Source organism: Rhipicephalus sanguineus, chromosome 8, assembly GCF_013339695.2.
Source record: "Rhipicephalus sanguineus isolate Rsan-2018 chromosome 8, BIME_Rsan_1.4, whole genome shotgun sequence".
In the NCBI taxonomy this organism is placed as follows: domain Eukaryota; kingdom Metazoa; phylum Arthropoda; class Arachnida; order Ixodida; family Ixodidae; genus Rhipicephalus; species Rhipicephalus sanguineus.
In genome coordinates, this window is record NC_051183.1 from 59,270,398 (window position 1) to 59,283,649 (window position 13,252).

General features: G+C 44.5%; 1 protein-coding gene across 1 annotated transcript in view; it reads left to right on the forward strand.

Annotated features, from left to right (window-relative positions):
• Positions 1–9,762, forward strand: part of LOC119401988 (solute carrier family 17 member 9) — a 28,411-nt gene extending 18,649 nt beyond the window's left edge. Inside the window, exons 11-13 of the mRNA XM_037669023.2 lie at positions 2,864–2,893; positions 5,671–5,827; positions 9,572–9,762. Of these exons, the coding sequence (XP_037524951.1) occupies positions 2,864–2,893; positions 5,671–5,827; position 9,572 (188 nt within the window). The 3' untranslated portion in view covers positions 9,573–9,762. The remainder of the gene's footprint in view (positions 1–2,863; positions 2,894–5,670; positions 5,828–9,571) is intronic.
• The last annotated feature ends 3,490 nt before the right edge of the window (positions 9,763–13,252 follow it).

Below are 13,252 nucleotides of genomic sequence, written 5' to 3' on the forward strand. Positions count from 1 at the left end.
GTGGGAAGGATAGTTCGCTGGTCGCTGGGATATATACAAGTACCGATGCCCAAAGAAGTTGTTGGGATTCGCAAATGAATTATCTGGAATCTCGCAATGTGGTAAAAGGGTTATGCAAGGGATAATTGACAATCACTCATGTATAGCACGAAGCCACGAGAGAAATCCGTATCAAGAGAAATCCATACGGATTTCTCAGAAAGGGGAGCTCCTAGTTGGAAAATTGGTCCTGGTCTGTGGACGTCCCTGGACCAGGACTAGCCTATGGACCTGGTGCTGGTCCTGATCCGGGGACGTGCCCTGGACCAGGACAAATTTTTTTTCGGTGGAAAGCTTCCCTTTCTGTGAAATCCGCATGGATTTCCAGGTGACTTCGTGCTACGAGTAAGTGGTTGTCAATTATCCCTTTTATAAGTTAGGATTTATTACGCTCGTGATTACTATTAGTAGGCATCGTGGCTACAGCACGCAAGCTTGTCCGTTAGTCAGTGCCCATCAAAATCACTTTTTTGTCAACGGCAGACTCTTAAAGGGACACTAAAGAGAAACAATGAATCGGTTTAGATTGATAAATTGTACTTTGAGAACTATAATGTCGTTAATTTCACCATCATAGGTGTACTAATAAAGGAGAAAATGAAGTTCAATGTTTCATTTTGAAATTTCGCGCCAAGATCTCCACGCGTGACGTCGCGGATTTCAAAGTGTATTTATCGTATTTTGGTGCCATTGGCTCAACAAAACTTCTTCAAACTTGGTATGTTAGCTCTATGGCCCCCTCAGAGGACATTGTACTTAATTTTTACCATTTAGGAACTACGTAGTCTCTAGTAGGCGCCGTCAAAACATGTGATGTCACGGCGAATGGTGCGGAAACTTCAAGATGGCGTCGCCACCTTCATTTTCTTTTTGCGCGATTTCTCGCTTACTAAGCGTCTTCTCGTGGCAAGCGTGGTGTTTTTGGTATCATGAAATAGTAGTTTACTAATACGAGAAAAATCGTGTTGCTCTTCAGTGTCCCTGTAAAGGGGTCGTGAAAAGGAAATGAAGGTGCCCTGTTGTAATTTTCCCTGCTTCAAGAAGTATTAGACATGCCGATTCCGAAATATTTGGGCGCTATAATTAGTCTGTAATTAATGGCGGCCGTTTAATATCGCAGTTTTCTTGGGCTCCTAAATGACTATGCGGCACTGTTGGCCTCCATAGGCACTAACGTGTGATGTCGTGATAGCGGAACTTATGAACACAGCGTTAGCTTTCTATTGCTCTAAAATAATATATTTATAGTAGCCTAGAAAAGAAACAAGTAACACAGCAACTTTTGCACTCGGAGTTGTATACTGTGCAAATAGAGCACTTGATCTGCTTGCTTCCGCTTTCAAGTACATCCGGGCTCTGTCACGTGTGCATTCTTGCCTTCGCTCGCATGGTGCAGCGTCCCAGTTTTTTCTCTCTGGTTCCATTAGGTTGTGTTTTACGGCGTGTTTTGGGTGGCTTAGTCCTCGCTATGCCAACCGTGTGCGTCGTCAGACAGTGCCGTACAGCTTATCGAAGTGGAAACAACGTTCGCTTTCACAAGCTGCCGGCGTCACAATCGAAACGGTATGATGCTACAAAGCTTGGCCAACTATGGCTCAGCAAATATCGCTGCGTCGCCATGTTTTGTCGACGACAGAGACTTTTCGTTGGCTGACTTAAAGTGATGTCAGCTGTACAGTTGAGGGGAACGTGAGCTAGAAAATCGTAATTGTGCTTTTATAGTTATTAAATGAACCCGGACGATGAAACGAGTCGAGGTATAGTATTAAATGGACGGCCAGGATTCCGAATACACACGTAGTTGAAAATTTTCGGAAGAGGTTTCACGGCCCCTTTAAGCACACTGCCCACGACAGTGTGCCTCCACTTTTGTGGCGCCCGTTGTCAGCAAGCGTTAGTGCAAATGTTCAGTGACTCTGCTCGTTACACGCGAGAGCATATCTTAGCACAGACATGCAGTGCGTGGTACTAACCAGAGTGCAGAGAGATCGAGAGGCGAGTCAGTTGTGTGGCTCCCGTCAAGGGGACAAGAGTAAATTTGGATGCTGATATGTAGTATGAAAATATAGGCATGAAAAGGCATTGGAAATTTGTTCATTACGCGAGGAACTTCAGTAGCGTGTTGAATTGGGCCTTCATCTCTGTGTCCCGCTTTTCTTGCGCTGCGTTACGTTATGAATTGCGAATAACAAAGCGCCGAGCTAGTTGTCTGGTATCCAGGCATCTGTGTTGTCTTGACTCCTCTCTTGTGCCCGTGTTTGCACACTCACTCGTTTAACATGAATTATGAGAAGTTCATCCTCACTGCAGTTCAGCCACAAGAGGAACATCACGCTTAACCATTGCACTAATCAGGGAACTCATCCAAGCATAGTTTAAGGCCAAGCTTTTCTTTTCTTTAATCTCATGTAACCATATGCCCACAAGGCAGGGTAGCATAAGTTACCATTTGCACCGATTGGTGCAATCTTGCTGTTCTTATGCGGGAGCAGTTTCCATAGGTTGCCATGTGTAGCTCTTGCCTGCCATCAAGCTCATTTTCATAAGACTTAAAGGTCCACTGCCATAGGAAAGCCTCAACTAGTTATCTTGTGTTGACGGAGGCTGAGGTCATCTTAGGCTCATAGCTGTTAATGCCATCCATGTAAAGCCCAGCTGCATTGTCTGTCTTAGTTCTTGGAACCATTTCATCCAAACATCCTCTATTGTTTCTTTTGCCTTTTTTGCATAGTGTTCCTCTCTTTCAGTCTTGCAATAATTTCTTGGGATCATTATGAACGAGCTAACTGCAACTCTGTTCTCCTCATTTTCTCAACTGACGCAGGCCTGATGAACACAATTGGAGCTATACCAGGTATGTGCATTCCATGGACTTCTTTGTCTAAGCATTTAATTACAGGCAGCTGTTGACACATGACATGCAAGAGGTAACGGAAGCATGTAGAACACAAACGAGACCTTTGATACCATGCTGTCTGGGACTATTCTCTACATGTTCACGCTCAAGACATTCTCTATACGTTGTCAATGTAACTCTGCCATGTTTTGTTGTGTGTAGAAGGTTGAAGTAGTGTCTTGTGTCCCTCTCGCATAGCAAATGCAATTTAATTTCTGGTCTGCATCGCATGACTAAGTGAACTTAATGTCATTTTGCCTACTTTATGGATAACACACACACAAATTATTTTTGTATAGGAGGTCAGCTTCTCTGCATGGCTTGCAGATGGATTGTCAGGCATTGTTGGAATTTGGACATTAACGTCAAAAACACAAGCTTTCCTCTTATTCGCTGATGCACAACAGCCGTCTGCAAGAGGAACATTACTTTTGTGGGAAGTTTCCATCACCCCGTCTAGCACTGCTACCTTTAGGTAGCACAATTCCATGTCTGTCTTCCAAACACCACTAGCACCCATACATTGGGAAGCTGACACTCATGCCAGTCTTTGTACAGTAGACTCTCAGTAAACGGAAATCTCTTAAACGGAACTGCTGCTTAAACAGAACAACTGCATCTAACACGATTGGTTTCATACTTGGATTCTGCACCCCTGTTCATCTCTCAGTAAACGGAACTCCTGTTAAACGGAATAGATTTTCATTGTCCCTTCAGGTTCCGTTTACTGAGAGTCTACTGTATTTCTCGCCATCACCGCTGCATCAAACTGGATTGACACTAGTCATTGACAGTCAAGTCTATCGCCTGTCTTCGACATGCCAAACATGTCAGTCGGCAACACAGTAGGCATGTTGCCTACAAAAACGGAGCGCAACTCTGCTACCTAAAGGTAGCATATACAGTGACTCTAAGCACTGCACGACGACGGTGCCATCTGTAGCGTTTGCAACATTATAAACATTTCTACCGGAGTTCCTTAGTGTACTTTAGTGCCACCTGCTTCAGAAAAAAAGAACCGGACATCTGGACATGCTCCGTTCACTTTTATCAAGAGAGTCACACTTTGTGCCACGCAACAAGAAATTCACACTGTGTCATTAATGGGAAGTAACACACAATCATGCCAAGGGAAGTATAGGGGACGTTAATTGTAGTAGTTACGATATAAATGTGAAGAAATTAAAGTGGTCGAAAAGACAACTCGCCACCAGCAGGGAACCAACCTGCAACCTTCGAATAACGCATCCAGTGCTCTACCAATTCATCTGCGGCAGCAGTCGTCCTGCCGTCCACTTTATTCGGTATATCGTGCATTTAAGCGTGAGAGTGTTAGTCGGGGCCACTCATAGCCATGACGGCGAGTGTGGAACACTCTTTATCTGCCTGCAGGCATCACGTAGCATGTGGTCTTTTTACGAGCTGGCAGCTAACCAATAGTCCGTCGGACGCGTTTTTCCGGAGGTTATAGGTTCAGTCCCTGCCGGCGGCTATTTGTCTTTTCGTCCATTTTAATTTCTTCACATTTGTATCATAATTACTACAAACAACGTCCCCTATACTTTCCTTTGCTCGATCGTCTGTTGCTTCTCATTAATGTTATGTTTAACAAGAAATAAAAGCGAGCCCTTAGAATTCCCCTTCTTTCGTACACTGTGTACCATGGAGGACCTCAGCTTCATACACTCAAACCTCATTATAACAAAGTCACATCTGCCACGAAAATAACTTCGTTATATACGAAAATTCGTTATAAACGTTTATTTGTAACACTGTAGCTATGACAACACTATTCTTCATTTACTTCGTTATAACCGAAAATTCGTTATATCCGTGTTCGTTATATCGAGGTTTGAGTGTACGTGTTACGGGGCGTGCAAAATGTTTGAGCGTGCTGAACTCGGAAGGTAGAGAGGCCTAACCTCTCTACCTTCCGAGTTCAGCTACAGTGTTACGTTTATTTGTAACACTGTAGCTATGACAACACTATTCTTCACTTACTTCGTTATAACCGAAAATTCGTTATATCCGTGTTCGTTATATCGAGGTTTGAGTGTACGTGTTACGGGGCGTGCAAAATGTGCGAGCGTGCTGAACTCGGAAGGTAGAGAGGCCTAACCTCTCTACCTTCCGAGTTCAGCTACAGTGTTACGTTTATTTGTAACACTGTAGCTATGACAACACTATTCTTCATTTACTTCGTTATAACCGATAATTCGTTATATCCGTGTTCGTTATATCGAGGTTTGAGTGTACGTGTTGCGGGGCGTGCAAAATGTGCGAGCGTGCTGAACTCGGAAGGTAGAGAGGCCTAACCTCTCTACCTTCCGAGTTCAGCTACAGTGTTACGTTTATTTGTAACACTGTAGCTATGACAACACTATTCTTCATTTACTTCGTTATAACCGAAAATTCGTTATATCCGTGTTCGTTATATCGAGGTTTGAGTGTACGTGTTACGGGGCGTGCAAAATGTGCGAGCGTGCTGAACTCGGAAGGTAGAGAGGCCTAACCTCTCTACCTTCCGAGTTCAGCTACAGTGTTACGTTTATTTGTAACACTGTAGCTATGACAACACTATTCTTAATTTACTTCGTTATAACCGATAATTCGTTATATCCGTGTTCGTTATATCGAGGTTTGAGTGTACGTGTTACGGGGCGTGCAAAATGTTTGAGCGTGCTGAACTCGGAAGGTAGAGAGGCCTAACCCGGGATGCTCTGACAACGACACAGGCTTCCTGGGCGTGTACCTGGCGGGCTACGTGGTGGACGCGACTCGTAGTTGGTCGCTCATCTTCTACCTGACGTCGCTTCTCAACCTGGTCGGGTGCGCGGCCTTCCTCGTCTTTGGTCGCGGCCAGCCCATCTTGGCCGCGCAGCCGAGCCTATGGCAAGTGTCGTCCTGTTCTTCATTTTGCACGATTGTACCTTCTTTCGCAATGCGATTAGTGTAGCGTTGTTACAGTGAAGTCCCGTCTGACACAAAATTAGCTTTATCGTGTCCAGTATAGGTTATAGGTGCATATATACAAGTTGCACAGTAACCGCATCGACTTTTTTACTTTTTTCGTTTACTTTGTTATAGTATATGAAAATTAGTTATAGTATGTGTTCATTGTATCAAGGTGTTCATTGTGTATAGTATGTGTTCATTGTACCACTCAGTGCAACGGATGTGTAGCCTACACCACCGCCAAGTTTTGGAGGTCACGTGATCTGCAGTGTGTGTAAGAGCAACCATTCAACTTAAACACTGGAACTTTTATAGGATGGATTATATGCGCGAGTGGTCTTGCATATTTAATGACCTGAATTCCACTAGAGGCCCTTTGCATACTTTTGTCATCTTTTTGTGTTCTTTCGAGGTGCCAAAGATTTGTGTTCCCAATTTTAAAATTATCTGTTAACGTGAAAAAATGCCGGCACCAGTGGTCACAAAGTAATAAAATTGAGAAGTTAAGATTAAAAAATCTTATGCTGTGCATGTACACTACCATGCTACTCTAATAAGATTTAAAGAATTCATTGACAAGAAATTCAAGAATTCTTGTAGCCAGCAAGTTGAGTCCTTTTATGTTGGCAGGACAGTATTGTGTTGGCAGCCATGGTTGCTCACTGATCTATTCCAGGCTGCTCGAGAGACCAGCAGTTTGGGGTGGTTCACCGTTTACCGCCATAGTAAACGCATGAAAACCCAATATGTTCATTGCAGTGCCCAAAGTGCCAATTTAAACTCAAACGTCAGATCTGAAGCATTCCTTGTGAAACGTGCAGGAGGTGAGACGCTGACGCGCCACTGCGTTGCGCTGGTACCATATTCCGTTACCCAAGTGATGCTGACCAATGGACCAAATAATAATAATTGTTGGGGTTTTACGTCCCAAAACTAGGATATGATCACGAGGTACACCGTAGTGTAGAGCTCCGGAAATTTTGACCATCTGGTGTGCTTTAACGTACGCCTAAATCTAAGTACACGGGCCTCTAGCATTTCACCTCAATCAAAATGTGGCCGCCACAGCCGGTATTTGATCCCGCTACCTTTGGATCACCAGTCGAGCACTATAACCACTAGACCACCGTGGCAGGTCTTGCGATATTGGACAAAAAATGGCAGTACAGCCAGTAAATATGTTAGCATTCCTGTTGCACACTGCAAAACCGCCAGTTCAAACTGATGCCACAAAGAAAATTACAAAGGTCCAACGCGTATGTTGGAATTGGTATGATGTGAAGTGATTCATTCTTTGTACTTTTTTCATTGAGCTAGAGGAAGCAACGAGCATGCTACAAACCTTGCTTCCTTTCTGGGTTTGTGCAAGTCAGCATGCTGTATAGCTTAAATGACCTCAATTCTTACAAGATCGTTGAGGGCCACAGTGCAGTCTTCACATACAGCAGAGACTGTAGCTATGACAAGACTATTCTTCATTTGCTTCGTTATAACTGATAATTCGTTATATCCGTGTTCGTTATACCGAGGTTTGAGTGTATCCTTGTGAGATGCAGACCGTTTTTACGTTGAAAGCCTTATGTGCCTAGTCAGAAGGGAAAAGTGACCGTCGGAGTCAACGTGAATCGCACCGAAAGACAATGATCATTGAAGAATATAATCATGACAATGATTATGACTATCGTCATCATCGAAGTCTGTTGTTTATGATGATGACCGCACCAGACGGCTTTCACCTTCAAGTCTTGTCAGGTGAATGCATAAGGGACCCAGCAGCGGCATAGCCCGAAATTTTTTTCGGGGGGGGGGGGGGGGGGGTTCAACCATATTTTATGTATGTTCGTGCATGCATTTGTATGTGCACGCATAGGCGTACGCACAGGGGGAGCAGGGGTGGCGGCCGCCCCCCCCCCCTATTCACCTAAGAGGGGGGGGCAAAGTCAGCCCCACACATTGACATATTAAAGAGGGGCGGCGCTGCCACTCGGTGGGGGGGTTTCGTAATGTCAGCGCCATACATTGACATAATTGGGAGGGGGGCGCTGCGACGAACCTTCGCCCCCCCCTGAAGGGGAACCCTGCGCACGCCTATGTGTGCACGTGTATATATGCGCAAGCAAAACTGAAAAATTTCGGGGGGGGGTGAACCCCCCTCCCCCCCCCACCCCCGGCTACGCCCCTGGGACCCAGTGAGTTCTTGCTTTAGATGGCATGGATTAGCAAACAAATATCAAATCATCAAGTGCAGGAACTGAAGCCGTGGCATGTTCATGCACAGCCACTCAAGTGCATCGCTCGAAGCCTCCAAGCACCAATTGTTAGAATACTTGTATCGGCCATAGTTATTGTTCTCGTGCATTTGAAACTTGCAGTGCTAGGTCTACATACGGATCAGCTTACACATATAAGCACAATCTGTCCTGCTCGAATTTGCTTTCTTGGAATACTTTGCACTTTCCTGTCGAAAATGCCACATCACGCTGATAAGGCTCATGCCATTCGTGACCTGAGAGTGCCGGGGGCACACGTTGTTAAAAGAGAAAGGCACACAAGATAAGATAAATGATTATTGTTTGGAGATAAGACAAGCTCCAGAGGGTCCCAACTTTTCTTAGTCTGTCTGTTCGGCCATTGGCACGGCTCAACACAGCAATCACTGTGGTTGGAAAGCAAATATTGCACGCAAGCCCAGTGCTTCAGTACTGGGTCTTTGCTCGTAAAGCAGCAATATCCTATCGGCAGTGCAAAAAAATAGAATGCAGCAGCTCTTAGAGAGGACACAATTTTCGCGAAATGGGCGGGTGCGTCAGAGTGGATGGACGAGAAGACAGTGAACAGAACACGAGGCAAAGAAAGTGCTTTTCAAAGAGTGGCAAGAAATTTGTCAACGCCCTTTTAATGCAACGCGCTATATGGGAAATTCTCTGCAAGGTCATTCTTGTGTTTCCTCCTTTAAAGCATTGCTCTGAGGTGTTAAGAAAAATTACAGTAAGGGATTACAATGTAAGATGGTGCTGATTAAACAAAATTCGTAAATTAATAAGCAACTGTCCTACACTCTTGAGGACAAGGACGTGAACGATTGTACAAAGTCCAAAACACCGCACCGTCTCGTAGTGCAACTCTCCTATAGTCCTGACGGCAATAAAAAGTATATCAAAAAATTGAAAAACAAAGCCTAACACTTAGGCATCCTTAGTTAGATTTGAACAGAGAGCTTATTGCATAGCTCCGCCACGTTGGTCTAGTGGTTATGGCGCTTGACTGCTGACCCGAAGGTCACGGGATTGAATCCCGGTCGCGGCGGCTGCATTTTCAATGGAGGCGAAAATGTTTGAGGCTTGTGTACTTAGATTTAGGTGCACGAACCCCAGGTGGTAGAAATTTCCAGAGCCCTCCACTGCGGCATCTCTCATAATGATATCGTGGTTTTGGGACATTAAACCCTAGATATTAATTAATTTAGCTTATTGCATAGAATACCAAGATGTGAACCATTATTGCTGGTAAAATGACTTAAACCCTCTTAACAATCTCTCATGTGCAAGCAAGTGCTTCAACATGCTTGGTGCATTTCAATATGTGTGGGCGACTGATGCTGAAATTCATGCAACGATTTGCAGTATGTATGTGTCAACTACATTGAAATATGTTATTTATGTTTATTTTTCCATTTTTCAGACCTGTAGGGCGAAGATGGGGTCTACCCGACGCCGCCCGAGTCTAGTCACCACCAAAGTACAAGCGTCTTTCAGTCTTTTTACTTTTTTTCTCTCTCCTATTTTTTCTAGGACAACAGCCAGAAACGTGTGCCTTATTGCCTGTTTCTGCGTCACGCTGAAGAACCTTTTATTAAAGATGACAAAAACATAGCCAAAGCCTTTGTGTGTGCGCGCCAACATTGTCACGTAGTGGAGCACATCTTCCACGTATTCTTTGCATTATGTGCTAGCGCACATTTCTGCTTGCATCAGAAAAAGTTGTTCGGGAAGCGGAAATGCATTCATGGTTGCTATATTGTCCCAAAAACCACAGTCGCAAAATTTAGGCGAGTTTTACCAGTTACTATGCTAATTGTGAATACAGTTCTTGTACACTGTCAACAGATACCACTTCAAAAAATGCTCGGCAAGCTTCTTCAGCAGCACGGACAGTGATTCAGTCACGAAGTGCTTCTAAAGTGCTTATCAATTGAAACGCCACCACCCACAAACTTCTTAATCTCATCTGACCACCTAACTTTCTGTCTCCCCCTCACGCGTTTGCCTCCTCTTGGAATCCAGTCAGTTCGATGCATTCCCAAGCACCACAATACTCTTTTTAGGGTTCTCGACACCAGTGTTTTTATTTAGAGCAACAATCTGAAAATGTTTAAAATTCGCATCGGTACTCCTTCTGAACCCTCTTCATATAGATATAATTCATGACACAACTACAAAACTTGCATCAAAACCAACATTACGGCAAGCAGCCAGAATTGTAGAGACACGACGCCGTGATCTCAAGCAATTGCGCATACCTAAGAGTTTTGACGTCTCATTTCAATCGGCAAGTACTGTAAAGTTGCACTCAATGTAAGCTGCAACACAGTGTCTGCAGTCGAAGGGTCCCCAAGCGCGCACGACAAAAGCGGCCAATTCTAGATTGGTTTAGAAAAAAAAAGTGGTAGTGGGAACGGTGCTTACTTCAAATTTTTCCCACATCAGCTATGTGGTGTAGTGTTAGTACCACTTGGACCATGGCGACAGTGTCATGGCTCAAACTAAACAAGTGTGGATACTTTTTGTATTTTTCTTCCAGATAACAACACTGGTGTTGACAACCACCCCCCCAAAAAAAAAAGAGTACTGTGGTGCCTTGGAATGCATTGAATACATGTTAAATACCACTACCTTAAAAAAAAAACTTTCAGTTTCAATATTGAGCTGTTGGTTTCAAAGTGACGTGTCATTACAGTCTAGCGTAGGTCCAATTCGCATGGGAGCAGCAACTCTTGACGTACAAGCAGCAGCTATATAGTGGTGCCTCGTCATAGTAATGTTCATTGCAGTGGGGCCGGCTTGCAGATGCGGGGCGACGAAAACGTCAAAATGAAACTAGGACATTTTATGTGCGTTGTGTGGCTCTGGTGTGTAGAGAGAATTAACACTTCATGCCAAAGAAATGAAAAATGCTTCTTTCGCAATGCTTCAAGATCGTTTCACTGTTATGGAACGTGCATACAGTGAAATTGAAAATCTCCATGGCAGTCATTCACACACTAAATCAGTTAATTTGTGGCAACAGTACAATGTATTTGGGAAATGCTTGAACTTTGCCTTGAAGAATGGAACATGACATTTGCATCACTTTCTCACTCGCCATGCGTGGCATTTCTGCGTGCCATGCCATGATGAAACGTCTGTGTGCATTTTGGCCATTCTGAACGCTTTAAGAATGTCTTACTGCAAGCTGCAAGTACAATTCCAAAGTGCCCACTGTGCCACGATTTAACATTTTGTAGATTAGAGAAGTACTCGCTACACGTCCACAAGGCAGTGTCCACGCCTATGCAGCTGGACTTTGTTGATGCTGAGGCTGATGATGAGCGATTCCAAATGGACCACGACACCGGAATTTCTGCGATGTGGGCTCTTTTTAATGCTATTGTGTTAAAAGCCCTCTCTAGGACCAAGTGTTAGAGCCGACACCGAGGATTCTAGACATCAGGAGAAGTCCAACTTGCAGAAATTTAATGCCAACCACATTTCGGGGGTTGTGGGATGCACCTTTTGTTGGGTTGTTCCGGATGCAGAGGAATGGCAAAAAGGCGTCGTGCCGATACTGCCCGAAAATTTTGCGTTTACCTTTGCGTATTTTTCACCAACCCAGCCACTAAATGCTTATTTCACTCATTTACTTGGCGTTTAGGTAAAGTCTAAGATTGCTTCATTTATGAAGTGCGCAGGGAGCCATCACTAGGCTATATTGCAACTTATAACTAGCCCTGGCCATAATATTGGCATATTTTGCTTGCCACAAGTACGAAAAACAGGTGCTCTTGGCTCAAGTGGCAATTTTCATCATTTCGAAGGTTCACTACTAGCAGAAGCGCCAAAATTTTGTTTTATGGCACTAAACAAGTGCAATTTAACAGTTTTAATGCAGGCATCAATACCATTATTAGAAAACTACCACTGCAACAGTTCCGGGCATGCTATGAATTCAGCTACAGCAGCAGTACTATCGCGCTCAGTATGAGCTACATCACGCGAGCGCGTGGCCGAGCACTCTGCAAGGTTGTACAGCGCCGCCGATCATGGCATATTTTCGAGTTATCGGGAGAGTTTGACAGCTCGTGCGAGCGCACATCGCCCCCACTTGCTTGCTTTCACCCCCAAAGTTATCATTTTCGAAGCTGATATCACCGCAGGGCAAAACGAGGGCGAGAGGGAAAGCAAGTGGAGGGGATGCGCGCTCACAGGAAGAGCCAAACTCTCTCCCGATAACTCTAAAATATGCCATAATCGGCGCCACTGTACAACCTTGCAGAGCACTCGGCCACGCGCTCGCGTGATGTAGCTCATACTGAGCGCGACAGTACCTACAATTGGTAGTGCTGACGAACTATCAATAAATCATCCAAGTATTAACCTTTGCTGTAGCTGCCTGTGTGCCTTCGATACATTTGACGTGTCCACCCAGGCAAGCCATATATGCGATTTACGAGACATTTCCAATAGCAAGTTTTTTCGTTGCAATTGTGCACAGAGGCAATATTTCCTGTTACATAAATAATTGCACAAATTAATATTTTTTTATATCGATGCACAACCCTAACCCTAAAGCATATGTGATCAGCTAGACATCCTTTATAACTACCCCAATCCAGCATGCTCCTAAATGCAAGTCTCATACCTTTCAACCTAGGGACTTCCGAAATCGTAATTGCCACAGGGTGGTGGGGAGAGGCAGAAAAAATAGTTTCAGGCAACGTGTGTGATTGGTCAACACACTTGTCTAGCATACAGCCTCCGCACCCGCAGCCTTGGAACAGCCCAACTGAAACACTTACTACAGAAGCGTTCCAGCCGCTCCACTGTCACTGTGCCGACCGAACTGGGCCATAAAATGGGGCACGTGCCCACCAGTGTCGGTGATTGGGGTGTGTGTGTTTGTGTTTCTGGTGAAAGGAGAGACCGGCGCACGATAGGAAATGGCGCGAACCTTACGAGCTGTGTCGACGTTCCCTTTTCTTTGGCGTGTCATATAAATATGTTCCGTGTCGTTTTAATCACCAGTTTTTGTTTTACTGTAGTTTTCCTCGAAATTGGGTTGAGACAACTTATCGGCAGATTTATGGCCGCAATCGTCAATCTGGAA